The sequence below is a fragment of the Heptranchias perlo genome, chromosome 17 (genome assembly GCF_035084215.1).
Source record: "Heptranchias perlo isolate sHepPer1 chromosome 17, sHepPer1.hap1, whole genome shotgun sequence".
In the NCBI taxonomy this organism is placed as follows: domain Eukaryota; kingdom Metazoa; phylum Chordata; class Chondrichthyes; order Hexanchiformes; family Hexanchidae; genus Heptranchias; species Heptranchias perlo.
Genome location: NC_090341.1, coordinates 33276525 through 33301864, shown reverse-complemented (window position 1 = coordinate 33301864; position 25340 = coordinate 33276525). Strand labels below are relative to the sequence as shown.

The 25340-nt window shown below is 39.4% G+C and overlaps 1 protein-coding gene across 4 annotated transcripts in view; it reads left to right on the top strand.

The window, feature by feature from the left end:
* Positions 1 to 25340, top strand: part of lrig1 (leucine-rich repeats and immunoglobulin-like domains 1) — a 119164-nt gene that overhangs the window by 36402 nt on the left and 57422 nt on the right. For all 4 annotated transcript variants that reach the window (XM_067998862.1, XM_067998861.1, XM_067998864.1 and 1 more), the window contains exons 2-4: positions 4546 to 4617; positions 6632 to 6706; positions 21410 to 21547. In XM_067998862.1, coding sequence (XP_067854963.1) covers positions 4546 to 4617; positions 6632 to 6706; positions 21410 to 21547 — 285 coding nt within the window. The remainder of the gene's footprint in view (positions 1 to 4545; positions 4618 to 6631; positions 6707 to 21409; positions 21548 to 25340) is intronic.

Below are 25340 nucleotides of genomic sequence, written 5' to 3'. Positions count from 1 at the left end.
AGTTAGTCCCACCCCCCTGCTCTTTCCCCATAGCCCTGCAAATTTTTCCTTTTCCTTTTCAAGTATATATCCAAACCCTTTTGAAAGTTTCAATTGAATCTTCTTTCACCACCCTTTCAGGCAGCGTAGTCCAGATCATCATAACTTGCTGCATTAAAAAAAAATTCTCATCTTCCCTCTGGTTCTTTTGCCAATTATCTTAAATCTGTGTCCTCTGATTACCGACCCTCCTGCTAGTGGAAACAGTTTCTCCTTATTTACACCATCAAAAACATAATCTCCTGGGAGAGGCAAAAAAACTCTATCATTTTAAATACCTTGACTAGATCGCCCATCAACCTTCTAAATTTGAGGAAAAACAAGCCAAGTTTATGCAACCTGTCCTCAATTTAACCCTTAAGCCCTGTCATCACTCTGGTGAATCTGCACTGTACCTCCTCCAAGCCATCTTTCCTGAGATGGGTGCCCAAAACTGAACACAGTACTCCAGATGGAGAGCTCTTGGTTAATGTCAAGCATATCCATGCACAAGTTATTCTTGTTCTCTCTTCCCCCGATGTGCCGCTTTCCTTCACTTTCATTGCTAGTTCTCTGACACTGTGGGCGAGTTCTTTGGTCAGGCTTCTGTGTGTTTACCTTTATTCTGTAAAGGTGTTTTATTGCAGGCAGGTTATTGCTGTTCTCTGATTCACCATTTTGCATATATTGCCAATAAAAATGTAGATTGTATGTGGTGAAAGCACTTAATGTGTGCATTTCTAAAGTAGATAAAGTTGTGGAATTGGTGGAACTTTATATTCAAACTCTCTAAAGCTACATTAGTCATAAATGAAAAAACCTTAAAGGCAGAGATACATTATTTATAAATATCTTGGTATCGCAAAGAGTACACATTTGTCAAAAGCAAAATACTCTGGATGCTGGAAATCTGAAATAAAAACAGAAAATGCTGGAAAAGCTCAGCAAGTGAGGCAGCATCTGTGGAGAAAGAAAGAGTTAACATTTCAGGTCGAAAACCTTTTGTCAGTTCTGACGAACGGTCTTTGATCTGAAAACGTTAACTCTGTTTCTTTTTCCACATAGGCTACCTCACTTGCTGAGCTTTTCCAGTATATGTATGTTGATAGGATTACTAATTTTTATTATGACTGTGCATATTATTTCCATTTAAAAGAAAAGTAAGGCATTTACAGAAATAATTGTGCCACTTGGATTTTGTATTCTTTTGAGGATTTAAAAATAAGCACTGTATAAATGACATGTCTGAACAGTAAACATTAGAATCTAATATTGTAATATCTGAATAATCAGTCTCGATCATGGGTGGGTTGGCTTACCTCAATTTTTAAGTATAGTTGAAATGAACTATTTTACTAGTTCAAAAACTTAAATTATTTTATACATTTAAAAAAAAACTTTGCAGCTCTATCAAGGTTACTGCTTGCACAAAGCTGCAATATTTGTGCACATTATTTATACTGTTCATTGTAGTGTATTGTTCAGAAAGAAGTCTGACCTTTTGGTGTAAAAGTATGATGAGCCAGACTTTGCTGTGAACGGCGACAAATGATCAGGGCAGCCAACTATGTATCTCTTTAACCAATCAGATTGAAGAATCGTTAATGAGTAGCGCAGAGCTTGAACCAGAAAGTATAAGTTAGAATAGTGAATTCAATGTCCAATCAGGTACAGAAAGCGAATTAGAGAGGGAAAGAAAAATTGAATTAAAAGAAAATTTCCATCGACAATTAAAAGCTGAAGGAATGAGACGCCACGCTTGTAAAAGTTAATTTTCAGTTCCAGAGTGGTTGTTTGGCAGTCATTAAGACTTACCATGCCGTTAAAAGGGTGCTTAGACTGGAATGGACAAGCCTTACCTTTTTGTGGCGAGTTTAGTCCATAATCTATGACTTCAGTAAAGGAACTTCATGCTGATCAATAGGGAGTCAGATGGCGAGATGCTGTCTTCGCGCAGCTTACGGAGGGACAGCGCATCTCTGACAGCAACTTCCGGATTTTCGCGCTTGACTGCACATGTGTGCTTGGCGGAAGTTGCTGCCTGATTTGTGCATAAATAACGGCGAGCGTTGTTAGCCTCACCGTTATTTTCACAGCAAAATCTGGCCCAATATGTTCTTTTCACTGTAACAGCTCTCCTTCAACTAATCCCCCCCCCCCTCATAAATGTATCCTAAAAATAAGCAACATTGTCACAAAAAATATTTAAGCCTAGAGATTTGGTGTATATTGCTAATTGATAGCCTTCTACAATGTACCTTCAATAACTTGAGGGAATTATTTGGACCCCCAACGCTGAAAATCATAGAGGGATTAGTGTAACTGTTTTCTGCATCGCAGATCTATGGCAGCAGTATTGGTGGTTTGCTAATGTAGCTGGCTTAATGTCAAGGCTATCTTGAGCAGAAGTTAATCTTTTCATTGTCAGTCCCTTTGATGTGGTTGAAAAGCTCCTTCTGCCTTATCTTTTCCTTCTTATTCAGATAGAGTAAGAATGTTATCCCTGCACCTGCACCTGCACTGTGAGACACTGCTGTCCTTGAGGTGATTAGAAAAAAAAACTGCTGGAAGAGGGAACAGTTAATCCTTAAATCTGATAGTGGAGTGAAACAGGCAACACAAGATTGACATCTAGTCACTGATTCCCAATTTAATAGTCCAGGCCCCAATAACAGTTGCATTCATTTCAGATCAGGAAGTGGTGCACAAAATGCAGATTTCGAGGGTTTATACATGCGGATTCAGATTAATTTCTTTCAGGGTAATAATACCCATCTGGTGTATGCATTGGGTTTTTGTATCCTGTAAATTTGCAGTGCATGTTTAAGATACCATGTTTTAAATCCTAGACCAGTTTACAGATAGCAAGTGTTGCCCTGATTTGTGATTGGACCTAATCCTGCAAAGTTCATGTGTATAGCAGCTGGAGACAAATGTGAAATTGCATATTTGAAATTATAGCTTTAAACTGGGCATCTTATTCAGTTTTGGACATTGTACAGAGTGAAATGGTGTGCTTGTGTGAAACAATAAAATGTTTAAATTGGTAAGTGGTGCTCAGTAGGAAATCGAGTAGATGATGGCGCTCTTGGAAGTTTCATCACTGCATTTAGCTACAAATTTGTGTAAGGTAGCGAATCTCACTGTTTTGTTACCTTAGATCTATTGTACCATAACCAGCAGGCCCATTCAGTGTTCTATTTTAATTGAGAAATGGAGGTAAATGGCCATGGCTTATAAGTGTAGGACACTCCATGATTGACAGGAGAGAGAAAAGAGGCAGAATAAATAAACAAGTAATGGTTGGGTGACACCATGCTTTGGTGTTGAAATAGAATGCTGAATTTCAGATACTCCTGGATTATAGACCAATTAACTGGATACATTTCTGTAATGGTCACCAATTGAAATATTTCCACAAATTAAGCTGACTCATTTCTAGGCTGCCTTTGTTTCTGAATGTACAACAGGTATGACAACAGCTGATAGTGTTTGACTACACTTGGGGTTTTTATTGTAAGTGAGCTTGTTGCGGTGCTCCTCTTCAAACCTTTCCTGTAACTCCATAATTTAATCTATCTCATTAGGTTTTAGTGCTGTGGCAGGGATGGAAACCTATCTCTTTAACCATGCTTTTGATCACCTGTCTTAATGTTGTCGTCTTTGGCTTGATGTCAGTTTTTGTCTGATTACACTCCTGTGAAGCCCCTTAGGATGTTTTACTACATTAAAGCCGTGATATAAATGCAAGTTGTTGTTGTCCTTGCTACTCTAGATTGGCTCTTGGTCCCCCAATGCCTCAAATTTAAAATTGTTATCCTTGTATTTAAATCCCTACATGGCCTTGCCCCTCCGTGTCTCTGTATCCTCCTCCAGTGCTACAACTCTTTTCTCTCACCACCCCCCCCCAGCCTTTTCATTCCTCAAACTCTGGTCTCTTCTGCATCTCCCCACTGGTAGCCATGCCATCAGCCGTCTAGGCTCTATGCTTTGTAATCCCCTCCTTTAAACCGCTCTGCTGCTCCACCTCCTTCTCCTCCTATAAGGCCCTCCTTACAGCTCACCTCTTTGACTAAGCCTTTGGTCACCCCTCCTGATCTGTTTTTTTTGTCTGTCACTTTTTATATAATGTAGATGTTTTTCTACACTAAGGGTGCTATATAAATGCAAGTTGTTTTGGACTTAAGGTTGTCTACAATACTGAAAATGTAGATGTAACTGTCCTGGCCCAAAAAGAACAGGCTAAAAAGGTTGCTAAAGTAAAGTTTGGTTTTATGCACTAATCACTTGTAAGTTTCTGCTGAAAGTGACAATAATTAAAATCTACACCAAAAATGATTTCCTTTTTTAAAGAAAATTGCTAGACTTGTCACAGCTGGTTGGCTTTCTTTCCAGACAACTAGCACAGTAGAATTTTCAGTTCGCTTGTAAAACATGAGATTAGTTTACAATGCAATTGAAATAAAATTGACAATATTAGTGGAGTTCTGCTGAACAAAATCTGATTTGCACATGCTTCTCTTACAGAAATCTGAGCTACAACAGACTGGCATCAATTGATCCCTCTGTCTTCACAGAACTACCCAACCTCCGTGAAGTGTAAGTATTGAACTTAATACCTTTAATTATATTTTTAAAGGAGAACACTTAGGTTTGTTCATTGTGATGGTAACTATTAGATATTCTAGAAATTTCCATGGGGCCATACATCGTCAATTTAATATTCTTTAATAGTTTACAACCCTTCATTCTGTCTGCTGTTTTTAAATATAGTAACTTGATTTTAAATTGCGGAAAGTTCTTAGTGCTTTATAAGGTCTGTAAATGGTAGTCTCACACATGGCAGCTACTTGCACGCTACTGAAATAATTTCACGATTTAAAAAAAAAAGTCCTGTTTGGTTTCTAGTTAACAGAAGAAGGAATTAAGATAAGTTGAGCAAGGGAATAGAAACGTGTCTGGGGTTGGGAGCTTGGTTTAAAAATCAGCTAAAATGGAAAATCAACATTCATAGACCTCCATTCTCCTTACCAGATAACAGTGTCTGTGTATCCATATTTTAATTTATTTTGTGGGGAGGGGGGAAAAGAGAAGAATAGAAAAAAAGGAATGTTTGGGCTTATTGGCTTCTTCCCAATAATCTCTCAATATTCAGCTGTTGCTGTTGGGTGGTATGCTTATTGTAGGATGAGAGACTGGCATAATTTTCATTTTGTTCATTTAATGAATAATTACCAATGTTTATGAATGGGCTTTATATATATTTTTTAAAAAATAGAAATGAGTTCCAAGCCAATCTGGTTTTTTAAAAGTGAAATTGGTAAAAATTTGTTCCTTTTTTTGATTGATTTTTATCCCAGTATTACTATTTTTGTCACGCATGGATTACTTGGGCTCTTCCTTCGCTGCTGTACTTGGGGAGTAGGCCACTCATCTCTCAATTTAAGATTTTTGTACATTTCAACTGGGCATCTAGAAATCATGGCACTCTTTTTTTTAATCCTGAACTGAGCTTCCATTTTTCAATCTGCTTTTTTTTCACCTCCAAAACATTGTCCACCTCCACCTCACCCTCTCTGCCAGCAAAATCCTAACCCACATCTTGCCACCTCAAGGTTTAACTTTTGCATTGCCATTCAAAACAGATTGTACCCTCCATGAACTCAACTCGAATCTGAACGCTTTCTTTCCTTCTCTCGGCCCCCCCCACCATGGCACGCGCTGTCTGTGTCTGTGTCTTTCTCCCTGTCTTCCCCCTATATGACTTACTTTCAGCCCTTTTTCTACTGAAAATGCTTGTTGTGGTTGAAATGTCTTTGTTTCATATTGAATATACCTGAAGCATATTTTCAAATTGAATAAAGTGGTCTTGATCAAAAGAAATTAAAGTTGATATTTTGGTGTGCTTGTTATTGTCTACTGTTCAGGTACAGAGTTGTTTGAACTCAACTCCAACCTGCTATCTGGATTATAAATATATTTATAGTTTTGAAGTGTCTTGCCCATTACTGCTTGAGGAAAGCTTGCTATTTGCATACCCCGCCTGTGGAGAATCTACTTTTGTTGGGAGATGAAAATGCCGCAAGATAACTTTTTTGAATTGTTGTGTTCTAGAGTTGAAGCATAAGATGCAAGTTCTTTTTTAAAATTTAACTATATTTTTGTTTTAAACAGCTTAGAGTTGGTTTCTAAGCCTAAAGTGTTTCAATGCCTTGGCTTACCTTTTGACATTTCATTTATGTTAAATACCTTATGCTTTTGGAGCGATGTAGCTCCACCAAGTTAGTTTTTGTTAACTTTCTCCTCTCCTCCTCTTTTATCCCCCCCCCCCCATCCATTATCAGCATGTTGTGTTTAATAAAATATTAAAATCAAAATGTTTCACATTTCTGAACTTATTACTGCTAAAGGGGTACTGATGATGAAATTCTGAGTGATATGTTTTGAAATCTCATTTGAAAGTAAAGAGGAGGAAATACTGGCAGTTTGGAGCAGAAATGTTATGGCACAGCATTGTTGTATAGTACGTGGTCTATATTCAGGTAATACTTGTACAGTGAAAGGCATAAAGGAGAGGACGTATCACAGGTTTTGTATTTATTCTCTCTTACAGGCGGCTTGATCATAATGAGTTGACTGCAATCCCTGAGATAGGACCTGCTTCAGCCAGCCTTGTCTTTCTCTATCTGTAAGTTATTTCCAACAGTTCATCTGTGCTCTATGTTTTTGAAATCCTGTTTCTAAGTTAATTTATAACCTCATGTGAAACTAAGAGGTCTCATGTTTTAACATTACTGAAGTTTTCAGTTATTCATTGTATCATTAAATGGGCAACATTAATTTTGTTTTTATTTAAAAAAATTCTTTCAATTTCTGACCGAAGCATAGCATATACAAAGTCTATTCTCAGGAAGTGAAGTCAATTTTCTTTGATTCTTAAGATTTTTTTGTAAATGATATTTTAAACTGATTCTTGTATTTGTACATGTGGTCTCAGTTGATGTTTTTGTGGTTCTAAGTGAATGCATGTGTGCATGTTGTGTATTTTTTTAAGTCATTGTGACCCAATCATATAATAGAAGCTCATTAAGCCACCACCTAAGGGACTGATCAAAAGTGGTCAACTTGATGAGGTGGTTGAGTTATTGGGTACAGTCCACTTACTTACTGGGAGTGTGCCAGGAGTATTCGCTTTAGCGTGGTTGCAATATCTGAAAATCACACTTATTCTCCATTTGTATGCCAGATCAACTTAGCAGGGTGGTTGTATTTTGTAATTGGTGGTTATTTTAATGGTTAGTTTTGGAGCCAGTTGATGATGTTTGAATTTGGTGAAGCATTTACTGTCACAAATTTATGTTATCATCTCTGTTTCTTCATAGCACTTGAGCATGGTAGTTACAAATCTATTTTTTTAAAAATTGAGAGTAAGCCTGTCACAAAAAATTATAGCCAAGTCTGTAAGTATTCTATGCCGGTGTACATAGTGGATACTTTAGAAAGATAGCTCTGTTGGGTATAGCTCAAAGCTGTCTCTTGAGCAGTTTGTAGTGTATGCAAGCATTGGTGAAGCTTACTTCATGTTCACATAAAGCTATGACTAGTTAAACTAAATCCCATGTAGGTGTGCTAGTCGCCTCTGCTCATCTGTATCTACCTTTGAAAAGTTGAATTAAATCAACAAGTCAGCAAAGACGACTTGGCATAACAAGCCTATTAATAAAAATGATGCTGGTGTAATTTTCAAATCAGAGATTTATCTTGGCACTGTTTCTAGTTTCTTTAGACAGAACTGCCAAGAGCACTGCCCATTTTAATCTTTTGGTGACTGATTGTAGAATGAAATGTATTCATATCTCTCCGAAGAGCTTTCAGTTATCTAGATTTACCGATTAGAACTCTCTCCCTAAACACCTTTACCTGAGCTCCTCTTTCAATTTTTGTGCTTAAGGCGAGGGATGTTTGTGTAGGAGAGTGGAACTTTTAACATTTCAAACACCCACTGTCTGTATCGAATACTCCCACGTCAGGTATAGAATAGCCAGATGCAGAGTAAAGCTCGTTGTACTCTAGTCCAAGAATTCGCCTCAGCCCCACGGCCACAAGAGCATCATCTGCAGCAGTAATGTGACATTTTTTTCCACTTCTCACATCAGCCATTCTGTGGACTTTGAGATTGTTAATTCGTGCTAAGTTGGGGACAGTTTTATGCTGTTTATCCACACTAGCTAGGAAATAGATTGAGACTGTCTGCCCCATTTCACACAGGACCCTTGCAGCTAGCAGATAGAGGGGAATTTCATCTGAACAGTCGGGTTGGATTTGAACCCAGATCTCTGAGGTGAAAGGCAAATGTCTAAGTCACTGCAATTCCCATTTTCCCCAATTTTTAAAAGACTTTTCAAATTCTATGCTTTCGATCAACTCACCTAATTCTCCTACTACCATTCAATCTTTTCTCGTTTGGAGTGCGTCGGGATTTTTTTTAATGTTAAACACCCTATACAAATGTAAATTTATTGGATTTTTAAAAAATTTCTCAATTGACTGTGCTTCCTATTTTTTGTATCTTAATATTTAATTGTAAGGTGCTGATCCCATAAACATAGTTTCTCTTACAGCCAAGGGGTGGGGGAAGCGGTCTGAGTTGTCTTCTCTACAACCACTATTCAGCAATCACCGTCAGTGGTGATCCTTAATAAGCCATGAGTTGCAATTCATTGAACAGGAAAAAATGTTTTTTTAAATGTAGTGTCATGGATTCAGATTTTTGCATCTTCATTTACGATGTAACAATTGTTTTTTTTAAATTTGAAGTGCAAGGAGGAATCGCAATGCAGTAGCCAACCTTCCAGTCCCTTCTCTTTGTCACTTCATTTATAAACAATTTTACAACACCAAGTTATAGTCCAACGATTTTTATTTGAAATCTACAAGCTTTTGGAGGCTTCCTCCTTCCTCAGGTAAATGTCAGGAACTCCTTGAAGCCTACGCATTTATACATCATAGAACAATACATGGTGTTTACAGACTGCCCCTGCAACTGCCCGTTGCCAAGGCAATCACCGTGTTCAGACAGAGAGGGGTCACCTACAGAACCCCCGAATACACATTCAACAAAAAAACAAACAGGAAAAAGAGAGAGAGGCAGAGAAAGCCAGCAAATGACCCATTATATTAAAAACAGATAGCTTTTGTTCGCTGGTGGGGTAACGTGTAGCGTGACATGAACCCACGATCCTGGTTGAGGCCGTCCTCATGGGTGCGGAACTTGGCTATCAATTTCTGCTCGACGATTTTGCGTTGTCGTGTGTCTTGAAGGCCGCCTTGGAGAACGCTTACTCGAAGATCGGTGGCTGAATGTCCCTGACTGCTGAAGTGTTCCCCGACTGGGAGGGAACCCTCCTGTTTGGCGATTGTTGCGCGGTGTCCGTTGTCGCAGTGTCTGCATGGTCTCGCCAATGCACCATGCTTCGGGGCATCCTTTCCTGCAGCGTATGAGGTAGACAACGTTGGCCGAGTCACAGGAGTATGAACCATGCACCTGGTGGGTGGTGTCCTCTCGTGTGATGGTGGTATCTGTGTCGATGATCTGGCATGTCTTGCAGAGGTTACCGTGGCAGGGTTGTGTGGTGTCGTGGACGCTGTTCTCCTGAAAGCTGGGTAATTTGCTGCGAACGATGGTCTGTTTGAGGTTGGGTGGCTGTTTAAAGGCGAGCAGTGGAGGTGTGGGGAAGGCCATAGCGAGGTGTTCGTCGTCATTGATGACATGTTGAAGGCTGTGGAGAACATGGCATAGTTTCTCCGCAACGGGCAGTTGCAGGGGCAGTCTGTAAACACCATGTATTGTTCTACGATGTATAAATGCGTAGGCTTCAAGGAGCTCCTGACATTTACCTGAGGAAGGAGGAAGCCTCCGAAAGCTTGTAGATTTCAAATAAAAATCGTTGGACTATAACTTGGTGTTGTAAAATTGTTTACAATTGTCAGCCCCAGTCCATCACCGGCATCTCCACATCACTTAATTTAGTCAGAGGGATCAAGGTCTTGTTCAGACATTTTAAAAGCTTTGCAGTTATATTCTTAACTTTTATTTCTCTTTCTCTGTACATGAGTCATTTCGTAAATCCCAACTTATAACCATAAAATTTCACACATACTGTTTTGACTTAAGGTAAACAGCATTGTGGCTTTTCTGAACATTGTTTTGTGTAAGATGAATGCTTATCACAGCTGTTGAAGAAAAGTTCATCAACTTCTTAAGTTTTGCAATGTTTTGGCTTGTCAGTTTGGGTCAGTTGCTAGTACCCTAACTCCGTTGTAGATTCAAGCTCTAAGCCAGGATTTCAGCACATAATCCAGCTTTACACGTCAGTGCATTACTGAGGAAGTCACTGCATTGTCTGAGGTACAATCTTCTGAACTGGGCATTAAACTGAAGCCCCATCTTCCTGTTCAGGTGGATGTAAAAGATCTTGTGGTGCTATCGGTCAAGAAAGATTTCTCCCAGTGCCCTGGCCAACATTCTTCCCTCAACCAGCACCACCAACAATCAGATTAATTGGTCATTCATCTTGTATGCTGTTTGTGGGATCTTTGTGTGTGCAAATTAGCTGCCACAAAATAGTGACTACACTTCAAAAGCGATTAATTAGATTTGAAGAGCATTGGGACATTCTGAAGACCTAAGGTGCTACATAAATACAAGTTCCTTCTTTCCTAAAAGCAGTTTGATTAGCATTGTAAATGGAACAAGCTATCGGGCATCAGTGTTGCAAATGTTTATCTCTGCATGTTAACACTTTTTGCATCTGAGTGAAATGCTATAATTTACTGGCTGTGTTAACTCACTGGTTTAAAATATGGCTCTCAACCTGTTGAACTTTGGCAATTAAACATTAGAACAAAAAGAGGCTACAGAGGATAAAAATTAATTGATACTTTAGAAAATTATCCAAATAAAATAATGGCAGAATAATGGCAGCAAACTCACTGCTCGACCCAGTCATGTACTTTGCATAACTTCAGCTAAATTTGATGCAGGTTAATCAATCAGGAAATTATTGACCTGTTTTGTGCAGCTAATGGTGGAATATTGGTTCTACTTCTGTGAAGAGTTCTGATGATGTGTACTTTTGCAACCTTCATTTCCACTGGTGGTAGTCCTGTTGGCACGAGGAAGGGTTTGAAGTGACATGCTGTCAGTATCCCTCCACTTCCTTTGGGCAGCACCTTGTTGTTATCTCATCACTGATGCCTTTCAGTGTGGGGGGGAGGAAAAAGAAAAGAGAAGAGAGGCAGAGTCCACCAAATGGAAAGAGCCTATCGTGATATTTCTTTGAAGGATTATTACAATCAACTGAAACTGAACTTGGCAAGTGCTTTTGTAAAAGACGCCTAATGGAGAACAGCAGCCTTAAGTAAGGCTGGAGGTGGCAGTAAAAAGGCTTCTTTCCATGGTTTAAAAAAGATGTTGGTTTTTTAATCCTTTAAATCCTTTTAATCCTTTTTGTCCTTGAACTCTTTTTTTTCTGTAACCTTTTCTGAATATAAAATTGTATTCAGGGTCTGAGGAAAAAATTGAGTTTGTTGGAGGTTGTTTCCAGTATCTGAGGTGGAGGGTGGGGTGGGCGATAGGGCAGACTTCCTCACAATAACAGCTGGCTTTCATTATTTATCAAATTTTATTTGGTGTTGCTGTATTGAATGCAGACAAAAACCGGAAGCTGAGACAACAGCTGCTGTGAAATTTCACAGGCACAGCACAATAAATATAGTGCAGACAGACATGTAGGATGATGTTACTGAGTCCAGGGCTGAGACTTTACAGTATAACCAGACTGCTGTGTGCTATCATTTTTTAATTTACATAGATAGTTATAGTAGATATGTCCAGCAGTTTTCATTTGTGAAATAGCTCTTCCAGTTAAACATAAGTTCTTTACATCACATGCTCCACACATTGGTGGAATGGGCCCACATTTTTGCTGTGAGAAGAAAGTCACTTTAAGCCTTAAATCATTTTAAGATATTTTGTGATGTTATAATATTGGAGACTTCCCTAAGTGATCCTTCAATGAGGGCGTCTGAGAATCAGTTTTGTTTTCCTGAGCTCTAGGGTAGACATTTGCTTGTGCGTGCCTCACTCTTGAAAGTTCATTACAGCATCAAGTTACTGAATTTGTTAACTTTTTATTCATTCATGGGATGCGGGCACCACTGGCAAGGCCGGTATTGATTGCCTATCCCTAGTTGCGCTGAAAAGGTGGGTCCTCTTCAACTGTGGTTTGCTAGGCCACTTAAGTTAAGAGTCAACCAGGTAAGAGTGGCAGGTTTCCTTCCCTGAAGGATATTAGCAAACCAGTAGGGTTTTTCTGACAATCCAACAGCTTCATGGTCAATTTTATTGCCTTGCTTACATTTTACGCAAGTTTCTGTGGGATCCACTGCCAAAGCAATTCATGATGCTACCACTTCCATGATGATGCACATCCAGAAACGGTTCACGTTATCAAAGCAAAAGTTGTAATGTAACTAGGGAGTGAGCCTGATTATCTGACTCTGGACCACAATAAAAACAAAACACAGTCTCCTGTTGCTTGAGTGCTACAATTGAAGTATAACTGCAGTTTGATGTAAATGAGGTGGGTGATCCTCACTCAGGTATGATTCCTGTGCATTGACCTTCCTCCGGTATCTTGTCCAAGTGGACATTCTTCATTAGTGAGCCCAAATACTGAATGTTGGCAGGCATTTCACCGTAAGGGGCAAGATCCTGTCCTCATCCAATGTCCATCTGTGCACATTCAGCAGGGTGCTTGTTGGAGAGCACTCAGGATTGGAACCCTGGTTATATATGCTGAAGCAGTTATGTCCCTGTTGCTGTCCTAGCCAAATACAGACCAATGATTGTACCTGGGACTTCCCTGCTCCATATGGCACAGATATCCCTGCCCTAACAATCAAAGTCATTGGGAGAGCTACTTTCTGTTTTCAGAAAGGGTACTCTGGTTTACTTTCAGCAGAATACTGTTGTCCACAATAAGGAATGGAATACCATTTGAGTACATACTCCATAAGCTTTAATGGTAAAAACAAGAGACCATCAGGGAGCAGGGAGGCTAAATCTTTTGTAAGAACTTAATGCAGAAAGTGATCAACAGTTGGAATGGTGTTCTGAATAGTGAAAACCTTCCGATTCATTCATCATACACTTTGGGAAGGACTTTTTTTTTTGGGTGGATGAAGTAAGATGGGCTGAACAGCCTCCCACTTCTGTACTTGTGCTAACTGTTTATAAATGTGCTGTGCTTTTATACACCTGCTAAGATTATTTGTCTTGCAGATTGAGATTCTTCTTGCTTGTATGTCCTCCTCCAAGTTGAGTCATTGGCATTAATACAGGGCACATCTGCAGTATGATCTTTAGGTCGAAGATCAACGGCAGAGCGATTAACAGAAGGAGTAGAGCTAAGAATGATCACATCTGAAGCTTTTCACACATGCTTGAAGAAAAATTGCAACTTTAAAATTCTTTCCTTTTTCTCCAACTTCCCAATATTTTTGAGTATTCTTGAAAGTTATTTCGATAGCTATTTTGAAACATGGTAGGTTTTGACATTAATGTGTTTATTAAGAAATTTATATAACCAGGTTAGTATGGGTTTGTTGATTGAGACCCTGGTGATGTTTTGGTTTTGTCAGTAAATATTGGGCAAGAACTTCCTCTGACTGGCGTGGCACAGCGATATCTGAGTTTTACTGCGCATGTGCGCATTCGCGAACTTGCACAATGGATTCACTGACAGTTGGAGAGGACGCCATTGTGGAGTGGCGTCCTCGGGTGAGTAATTTCTAGCCCACTAATAGTAGCTAGCATCAGTCCATGGTTTTGGTTTTTCTGTAGGGTGTGCAAGTATTGCAGAAAGGAGGTTTGAGATTTATGATTTTAAGCTTGCTTCATTCTTAAGTTTTGAAGTTACAAGATTAACACGTCCAAGGCCACCATTGGCCCTTGTGGGAATTGGGTTAACTCAGAAGAGGGAGTCTTCACTGGCAATGTAATTCAACATAATTTCTTAGGGATTAGCTAGCACTGGACTCTTATTTCTACTCTTGCAAATCCCCCTTTGATCTTGGCTTCCCCCAGCTAGAGTCTATTTGAGGAGGCCATTTGGGCTATCCTAAAATCATTTGATGCAGACTCCCATAACTGCTGACCTACAACCATGTCAGCGACATTACATTCTTTGTATTTCTCTTGTGCAAACTTTTCTAAGTGCACAACAAAGTCTTGAAAGTACAAGGAAATGTAACAAAAATTGAAGTAGTGTAATTGTTAAAAAGGGATGAGCAAATCTAAATCTATGATATTATAAGATGTTTGTGGGCACCTGTAATTGCTTGCCGAGAAGTTGGTGGATCTTGGTTGGTTATAGGAACAATGGACGGAAAAAGGAAGATGGTGATGCAGAGTGAAAGCCAGGTGTTCACCCAAAGGGAGGAAAAACTTGGAGAGCCACTCTGGGACATTGTCTCTCCCTTTTTAAGCAAGCAGTTGAAAGACTGGATGTGACAACAGAGGAATTGGAAGTCTGTCAGCACCGTAACTGTCTTTATGCCAAACTGATATTAATCTAAAACTGCATATTTTGAGCTGTTGTGTATCCAACTGAGATAGCTTTGTTCCTTCTTGCAATCTAAATAACGGGTTAGTTTGCCTTCATATAAAGCACATTAAGAGGTCTGATCTACACATTAGCAGGCAGGTATTGTTTAAAGACCTCAATGTAAGTAACACAGAAGCTTCTGCAAGCACTTAATTTTAAATTAGGAGAGTTGCTTTTTTACTGCTTATGCCAAATGCTATTGTTTCTGGGATGACTGCGATTGTTTTTAACATGCAAACTTTTTAGACTTTTAAAAAGACAAGTACTTACATGAGCATAAAGAAGTGTACACACTTATATTCTAATTATTGCCGTCTTTCAATGTTTTACCTTACTAAGAAGTGTAAACTTTTAGATTGAACAGCCATTAATGGTTTAACTTGTAAAGGTTAATCATGCAGTAAACTTATTTCCCTTTACATGAATGCCTTGCAAGTCATCAAAGGATGCTGTGCTGCTAAACAATTCAGAATGGCAGTTCGAGTAGTTGGGTGTACTACCTGTTTTATTTCTGGCACGGGGAGGGGAAAAAGCCAGAATCATGGAATCGTACAGCACAGGAGGAGGCCATTTGGCCCATCTTGCCCGTGCCGGCTCTTTGAAAGAGCTATTCAATTAGTCCCACACCCCTGCTCTTTCCCCATTGCCTTGCAGTTTTTTTCCCTTTCAAGTATTTATCCAATTCCCTTTGTAAGTTACCACTGAATCTGCTTCCATCCCCTTTCAGGCAGTGCATTACAGATCATCAAAACTCGCTGCATAAAAAAATTTCACCTCATTTGCCCTCTGTCTCTTTTGCCAATTACCTTAAATCTGTGTCCTCGGGTTATCGACTCTCCTGCCCGTGGAAACAGTTTCTCCCCGTCTTCTCTATCAAAAACCCTCATAATTTTAATATAATGCCATTAACATATTTAATATTATAGTATTTTGCCTTCATGTTTTTTCAATTCGTAGAGTATGTTGTAAATGTATACAGTAAGTCTGTTTCAATTTTTAAAAAAAAATGTGGTTATAAATTTCATCTCTGCAGTGCTTTAAAACAATTATTATACCAGCTAATTACACATGATGGGTTGCTGGACTGAGATCTCACCTGAGCCTTTTCCAGGATGTGTCCATTGGAGGTGAGAAACTTCGCTGAGGAGAAGGAAATGTTAGGTTTAAACATCTGGTAATTTAGTGGCTGGATAGTATACTATTTCAGTGTCATTTCCTCCTTGCTTTGGTTATTTATTTGTTTCTATGGAGATGAAGATTTTTTCTCCTCTGGATGGAGAAATTAAAAATGAAAGTAACAGGATAGACAACTAGATGAGAGGTTCTTTATATAAACTAATCTTTCTCTGGATTATAAAGTAGTTTGTACATAAAATGAAATCACTTTGATAATTAATGGTGAGCACTATAATGAATTTGAGACTTTCGGGTTTGAAAGGTCAGTTGCCAAGGATAACCAAGCTTTGCCAGACAAATCAAAATGAAAGGGAGTGCTGGGCTAAAATCTTGGGCGGAGTGGAAGCAGATCACATTTAGAGCTTCAAAGCCAAAGTTTTAGCTGCAAACCACATGGAATAATTTTTTTGCACCATTTTTTTACTATCTTATTGAAACAGGAAGCTTCCTGTTTCAATGTTATCCAGTTTGCAGACTTCCCACTGGTTTCGTCAGACCTCTGTTCCTTAGTAATCTACTGCCAGTGTGTGAGGAGCTTGGCTGCAGTAAAACTGCTGGCAGAATTCTCTTTGTTTTCAATAAGGCCCATAATTTGAGTGAAATCTGTTTTAATAAACACTATTTAAACTCGTGGCCGGGTGAAGGGACTAGCTTTTGATGGAGAAAAAGTCAATTGCTAGCGGTCCTACAGTTTTAAGTATTAATGTGTGTATATATATTCTGTTTTTATGGAGTGCTGCAGTTAACATCATTACATCATTGTGGCAACCTGTGCATGTATGTATGTTGTATCTTTAAAAGCCCAATCATTAGAAATCCCTTACAGGCAGCATAATTGTCATGAATTGTGTAAAATGCTTCAAGTGGAACAGAAATGAAATCAGAAGTAATTACCTGCTTTTGGAGGCAACATAATTGTGGTGGTAGTCTGATCAGTGTGTTAGGTCTGCCCCTGTAGATTTTCCTAACAAGAAGAAATATGCTCCAATCAGGGATACGTATGTACTGCAAAACCATCTAGTCAGCCTAGACCTAACTGATAGTGACTGGAATCCAAGCACCTAAAATGCCTCAAATTCTAACAATTTTGTTTATACTTGGAATTAATGTTTGTATTGGAAAGGAAGGTGTCCTTTACTTTTAAGTGAACTTGAAATTTCCCTACATTTCCTGGGAGAAAGTTAAACATACCATATAAACAGCTTGTTCTGTCTGGTGGTTTTAAACTTTTAATTTTTGAGTATGCTGTTGAATCTGCATGGCATTGCTCAGTGATTCAGAGAACATGCTGTTTCATAATGGTAGGTCTGCTTGCAGCTGCAACCTTTTTTCCCAGCAGAGCTGGATATTCACCCTCTTCTGCTCTTGAAGTTTCTTACCTGTTCTCCACCCATTGTAGAACTGTCCATCTGTCTGTCTCCATCAGCCTCCCTGTCCCTTCCTTTAAATTCTAGACATCTTTTTCTCCCCCCCCTTCCCCCTGACCTCTGTCTCTTTTTTGACTGTTTCTCTCTCTGTCTATATACCCAGTTGATAATTTATTGAACAGGGAAGGAATCTTGTGCATACACTTATTGGGGCCATTGTACGTTCCATTTAGAAAGAAGCATGTTCCTTTGCACATGTTTTGGAACTCCATTCTTGTGTTGGCTGCTGGGAATTATATTGGGCCTCCAAATTTAGGGAGTCAGTTGGCCAAGTGGAAATCATGAAATAGGAGGAAGGTTAACCAGAGGCCATGATGGATGAGTCATGTTTATGGAGGGTCATCATGCACAAGGTTATGAGCATGTGGAATATATCTGTTGAGATGTTTGAAAGAGAATGTAGGACTATTAGGAGGGATGGAGAAAGGCAGGGAAGTGGTATTTTTAAAAAGATAACATTGCCATGGCTAACAAAATGATGAGCAGAATGGCCTAAACTTGGCCCTAGGTTTCTAATAGTGAATTTAGCCCTATGGATGCAATGTATTCTGTTTTTTTGATCAGGTGTGAAAAAGAATAGCAGGATGGCTGCTATCTAGTCATGGGGCTAAAAACCTAGGCTTATATTTGATTAACATGCTTGAAGACCATGTTGGTTTCTAAGCTTAAAAGGTGTTCAAATCCATTCCAGTTACTTATGCCAACCTACAAAACTCAAAAGCTGACGCAGCCCCCAAAAGTTGGCAACTCAAAAAAAACATGCAACTGAAAATCAGACCTGAATTAAAGGCCCATAAGCAAGACTATTGCTTCAAGGTGACTGAATAAGTTGAATCCCTTTTTATTACATTGGATGTAAGGATTTTTATTGGTGTTTTGGGACCACATTCTGCAATTCAGTTTGTTTTTCTGTGAAAGCTGAAACCACTGACCTCACGTATGACATACAGAGGACTTGCAAAGTGTGTGCAGTGGGACATGAACTTGCCATGACATAAGCTGCAGCAGTATGCTGTTTGAGGATCTGCTGTGATTTAAGTATCATCATTAATCTATCATCTTTATAGCTTTAACTTTGCAAAATGAGATATATAAGTTACTTACAAATTTACTTAAATGAGCGAGTATGATAATTTTTGATAACTTTGAGAAGGTGAAGCCATGTTATAGTTATTTTGAAAGGTCCAGAAAATAGTACTTACTGGACAGCAGTGTTGGGAGCTTCAGGTAGTTCATACACAACAAGTGCCACTTTAGCTTAGTTAGTAGTACTCTTGCCAGTGTCAGAAGGTTGTGAAGACCATAGACTTGAGCACATTTTCTAGGCTGATTCTTCAGTGCAGTGATGATATGCTGCATTGTCTGGAGCCTTTGTCTTTTAGATGAGATGTTAAATTACAGCCCTATTGTCCCGTACAGTTGGGCGTAAAAGATCCCATGGCACTATTCTAAGATCTCCAGGTGTCCTGGTCAGTATTCTTGACAATTTATTGTGTTATTTGCATGCCATGTTTATACTCAGGGAATGTGAATTTTCAGTGATCATGCAGCATAATCACAGCTACTGGTCCATTGTAAGTATTGAGGAATTATTTACTCTGATTATAATAGAAAGAGGTGGGAAATTTTACTTTATCGGTTTTGCCTGTGAACCAGGAGGGACGCTCATATTCATGTCAAGCCATTATGATTTGAAATAAATGTGGCCTCCAAGGTTAAGTCTAAACTGGTCAGTCTTCACATGTACTTTAACCAAGTCAGTTCTACCTTCACAGCAAGTTCTTCTCCCATAGCTGCATAATGATTCTGTGTGGACTCCTGTGTGTGCAGGAGCTGAGTGGGGGTTGGGGGAGTACAGCCAGCCAGAAGCACAAACAGCAACAACAGTGAAGTGATCAAGATGTTTTTCAAATGTATCATTATTCATTTCTACTAGAGATGAACCAGGCTGCATTGCAAGGTTGTGTGTACTTTAGGCACTACATGGGTGGTGTGAATGGGTATCCAAAAAGCTCACTGCTCAAAATGCGAGCAGTTGGCAACTGCATATCTATATGTATTTCCTCTCTTTTTGTTCTTTGTATCTTTTGCATTAACAAAAAAAAGCAGTTAAAACTGACTTGGGGCATAATTGGAGGGAAATTTGGCATTGGTGTGAAATACTGCACCAGCTTGAAAGTACAGCTGCTATGTGGAAAACCAACAGCTGAAATGACACAAGCCACCTGGAAACCACCAAAGCATCATCCTGAGTATTGGACTTTGTCAAATTCTTTCAGCATTAAAATTTCTGTTGGGCATGTGGTGGCAGAAGCTGGGTGTGAAAGTGGGGGATTTCACATAGTCTGCAATGAGCCAGATCTGTGTTTCAAGCATAGGCCTCTAGTTTAGTAGAATTAATTATGCCTGGATATGTACCTGCACAGAAATATGGTAAAACATGTGCTGAAGAAACTATATCCATTTAACTTGAATAATATACATTTAAAGTGTAAATGATACTTGTCTCCTTGTAACTGGAATGAATTGTTGTGCAAACTAAGTTTACAAATAATGGCAATAAATAAATATGTTGATGAGTTGCTGTAATATATTCTTTTGTTTTGAAAGAGCTAGTCTGAAAGATAGTGTTGTATTGAAAAGAATATCCTTTCAATTGACTAAAATACAGTCTTTGTATGTTGACTGGAAGGTTGAAAATGAAAATTTGCTCTCTTGTAGGTTACAAAAAAACTTGCAACATATCTGTCAGTTTTGAATCTTGATTTTCATTCTTGTGTTGAGTAGCAGTTCCATGCTGACTCCTTCAGCTATTTGGGCAAGGCGTTCCAGGATATGGGAATCTTGGTAATCACTGTGCTACTTCTTCATAACCATTGGCCAATTGATGTGTTTATAATGGAGTTGTTCAAAAATATGACGCATATGTTTGCGCTGATACACTTCAAATGAAATTACACGATGCTAATAGCTTATTTACAGTTCCGAACTGGAATCAGATTTCCATGCTGTTCTGAATCTGGTTTAATTTTTTGATTTGGAACAGGAAACATTCCAAATTTCTAAACCTTATCAGGATTTTAAATTAGCCTAGCCCTACTTCACACCTTGCTCCTATGATCGGGGCTAGTCTGAAGTCATCATCAGTGAACAGGCTTGTGGACAAAGAATAATCTCCAGTGCCTTTGCCTCTTACCTGCCACGCTATAGTTTCCTTGCCATATATCATGCCTGGCTGAAGAAATCTATCATTTTTTCCTAAGTAACTCATATGCACAAGCATCCGCAGTGCTTAAATATATAATACTTCCATGCACAATTCGTTTTCTGTTTTTTTTAAATCTTTGCTAGATTTCTTCATCTCTAATTCCTACATTTTGTGGAGATAAACCACTGTATTAGAAGATGACATTAGCAGGCGTTTTATCTGTAAATGGATTGGTTTTGTAAGTTAGCAGGAACACTGACATTGGAATGGTCTGCAAATTTTACGTTCAAAATCTGTATAATTTTGTATAACTGTAGGCAATGTGAAGCCTGATTTTCATGCTTATATTTTCAAACAAATAACTCTGGCACTACAGTAAGCTGCCATTCATTTTGCAATAAAAGAGCTCACTGTCTTATCAGCTCTTCTCAATCTAGAAATTTTGCTGGTAATTTGAGATTAAATAAGCGACATCTATTGAGTGTGCATGTGCAAAGTTTTGCATTCCTGGATTCTACGATAGACGGATAGCGTAATGGTGGCTCTCTGCTCGCACCTTAAACATGCTGCTGCTAACACATGACCTTAAGGTTTTGCAGTAATGTGCTAGTATCTTTAGCAATGACACACGACAATTGGCTTCATCCAGTTGTTAGCTTTACTTAGTCAAGAATGTTTATTTTGATAAGAGGCCACTTGGTAATGAGAAGCCCTATTGGTATATCTGCATTTAACAAACATATTGATTGACTAAAGATACAACTTGTATGTTTGCACAGAAAGATTGATTGACTTGTAGCACTGGTTTGCAAAATACAAGTTTCAACACACATTTTGTGTTGAAGGGGATACTGAAGTGTCAGTTTCACTTTCCTGAGGTTGTATTTGATATGTGACTTTTTTTAAAACAGGCACCACAACAAGATCCGTAGCATTGAGGCAAATCATTTGAAGTTCTATGAGTCTCTAGAAACACTGGACCTAACCTACAATGAAATAACTGAAATCCGAAACAATTGCTTTCCACAGCGACTCAAAATAAAAGACCTGTGAGTACTATATTCTGACTTAACATATTGAGCAGGGGGAGGGAAACAGTTTTTTGTTTTCTGTATCAACAAAAAGGTATTAGTTCCATTAATTTGCTTCCTTTCTTCTTTGTTCTCCCCCTCCCACTATGTCCTTGGATTTGTAGCTGAACAAATTTATACTGAATATATATTGCAGTGTTGCTTCTGCTTTTTCCCCCTTTTGTTTTGGCAGTTTTCTTTTCCAATCGCCCTTCTTCCAGTACTTCGACCAAGTGTCCATTATTCATGTGTAAGCCTCAATAGTGAATATTGGGTTCCCATTTTGCCAGAAATACATCACTGCTGCCAAAGTAGCTTGACTATCTTTTGGGTGAAAGACTCAGCTTAAAAGTCTATGTGGTTTTATTATTTTTGTTTTGAACATGCTGCAGGTATATCTATGAAACTACTTCACTTGGGGCCAAGCACAAAAGCAACAGTTGAATGTTTGACAACAATCTGTTTTCTTGTTTAAAGTGTCTGGATTGTAAAATGGTGAGTTTAGATGCAAGTTGAAGTTCTGAGGATAAGGCCTGTGCAGGGACTAAGTAAGGACAGCAAAGAAGAGATTACTACAAGGAAGTTGTGGGAGGGGGAGGCTTTGGAGTACAGTAGGTGAGGGACTTGAAAAGGCAGGGGTGAGTGTTCATTGCTAGAGGAATAAGGGAACAGATTGTGATCTGAAGGACATGGTGGAATGTGAGGGGAAGGAATCCTTGAGCTCTATGTTACAGCCATTCAGGCTATGCTGTCAGTTGGCTTATCGAAGAGACAAAGGCGTGAATTGGGAGAAGCTGGATAACTAGTAATCTGCTCAGGGGATTGCATGGGGCAATGAGGGGTGGAAAGGAGAGCATCGAAGAGATTGGTGAAATTGGCTCCCAAGGTTCAAGGTGGCGGAATGTATCCTGGGTAGTGAGAATGGAGCAGCTCATGGTTTCCTGTAAGGTGGGTGTATTGGAGGGTACCTAGGTTGGAGCAAGTGGGATGTGAAGTAGGGATGATGGCAGGAGAGAAGAGCAGTGGTGATTAATGATTGATGTGGTGAGGGATTGAGAAGGGTGTGATGTAGTAGGACTGGGGAGAGGAAGTATGAGCGGTAAAGACTGAAGAATGAGGCTGTTCCTACAGCAAGAAAGTGGCACCTGTTCCAGAATTATTTCAGGAAGCAGTTCTGAAATATAAATACACTACTAATAACTGTTTAGATGTGAAGAAATAAACCATTTGATTTCTGTTTCTCTTTTGAAAATTATTTACTGGGGATAAGTAAGCATAAGTATTTTGGAATGCTACATGTGCAGGCTTTCTGACTTAAGTAAAATAGTTAATGCTTTTGTTATGTTGGGGGGTAATCAACTTGAAGCCTCTAAAATGAAGATGAGATGTGCTGAGCTTGTACATCTCTATGGTGAGAACTGGGACTGACGTGCACAGTTACAGGCAGGAATGCAACACGAGTGCTTCGGAGTTGCCAGTGTTGAGCTGCAGAAATTTATGGCTCATTTACGACTTGATGTCAACAAGCAGTTGGACACTGCAGTGATGATCATAGTGCACAGTGGCTATGGTAATGGACAAGTAACTCAGGTTAAATCCCATCATGGCAAATTATGAAATAGAATTCAATGAATCTGGTAATCTTTGGGCTGTCACTGGGAAATAGTGGCCATGTAAGCTGCCGTTTTGTTGTTTAAAAACTCAAATTGCACCCCCTACCCTTTGTGGCTTACATGTGACTCTTGTTTGCTATGTGGTTGATTCTTCATGCCCTCTGAAGCCTAGTAAACCACTCTGTTGTAAGTATAGGGATGATCCATATTATATGTGTGTGTGTTTATATGTATATATTTTATGTAGAATAAGGGCATATATGAAAGCTGACCCCATGCTTACATGTAACATTGCTGTGGTGGAACATATAAATGAGGCGTACAAGCAGGATCAAACATTGGGTCACATTGGAAGAGAAGCTATTGCGGGAGATGTACTTGGTGTGTTGGAGAAGGTAGGAATGGAACCATGTGAGGGCAGTGCCATGGAAGTAGACCGCAAAGGCAAGGCATTAGCGAGGATGGTGTAGGTGACTGCATCAAAAGTCAGAGAGGATAAGAAGAGATATTGCACCTTGGTTACAGTCGCTCAGAATGTTGTTGATAACTTTGACCATGGTGGTCTTGATATTGTGGAAGGGATTTAAATAGGAAGTAGGGGTTTGGATAGCCATGATACATTCCAGAATCTTAGACAGTGAGAGTATGTTGGAGATGGGTCAGTGGTTGGAAAGGCCGGAGTGATTCAGAGTAAGCTTTTTAAGGAGTGGGGTGATGATGGTGGTTTGACTGGAGAAAGGAAACGCTGCCCAAGTAAAAGGAACAGTTAACTATGTTGAGCATTGGGAGGAGAATGGATAATTAAATAATCAGAAGATGAGTTGGGAGGGGGTTAAGAGAGAAGGAGGTAGCCTCATGGAGGAGATGAGAATGGTGAAGGTTGGGTAGAGATAGTGGAAAACTACGCAGTGTGGTCAGGTTAGAGCTGGGAAAGAGAATGAGTTGGGAGTGGTTGAGGAAGGTAGCCTACCTCGTTCGACTTTTCCACACAGTTTCCAGCAGGAGTCACCACATTGCAGCCAGGAGTGGGACCCTTGTTTTTCTTTCCCTTCGTCCTAGTACTAGGACACCAAAATAAATCACTGTCAACACTGCCCCAGCTGAAATCAGCTTATAGCCTAGATGATTGATCCTGGGTCCTTCATAGTCTGCAAGGTTCAGTACCTCACCTTGAGTGATGTTTATCCACTGAGTCATGTGGAGGGGGTGGGCTGCTGAGTTTTTGCCGCTGATAGCATGCTCTCCTATTTTGCTCTTTCAGCCACTATAATCATGCAAGATTGGGTCGTGACATATCTCATTGTGAGGCTGTTGCAGCTGTCAATCAAAGAAGTACAGCAGACTAGTACCTTCAGTTTTGTGTGCTGCTAACCATCATTGCTGTATAATAGAAATATGCAACCACTTTCCTCAATGTAATACCAGCAGTGCACAATTTTGAACCTAATATAAAATACTTTGGGTCTGGATATCATGCTTTGTGTATAAGTTTAAAAGAAATTCTAATTTTAATAAAAGTAATTGGTATAGTCTCAGATTCTGCACATAATCAGTTTCATAGGACCAGGAGTAGGCCACTCAGCCCCTCGTGCCTGCTCCGCCATTTGATAAGATCATGGCTGATCTGTGATCTAACTCCATATACCTGCCTTTGGCCCATATCCCTTCATACCTTTGGTTGCCAAAAAGCTATCCAACTCAGATTTAAATTTAGCAATTGAGCTAGTATCAATTGCCGTTTGCAGAAGAGAGTTCCAAACTTCTACAACCCTTTGTGTGTAGAAATGTTTTCTAATCTCGCTCCTGAAAGGCCTGGCTCTAATTTTTAGACTGTGCCCCCTACTCCTAAAATCCCCAACCAGCGGAAATAGTTTCTCTCTATCCACCCTATCTGTTCCCCTTAATATCTTATAAACTTCGATCAGATCACCCCTTAACCTTCGAAACTCGAAAGAATACAACCCCAATTTGTGTAATCTCTCCTCGTAACTTAACCCTTGAAGTCCGGGTATCATTCTAGTAAACCTGCGCTGCACTCCCTCCAAGGCCAATATGTCCTTCCGAAGGTGCGGTGCCCAGAACTGCTCACAGTACTCCAGGTGCAGTCTAACCAGGGTTTTGTATAGCTGCAGTATAACTTCTGCCCCCTTGTACTCCAG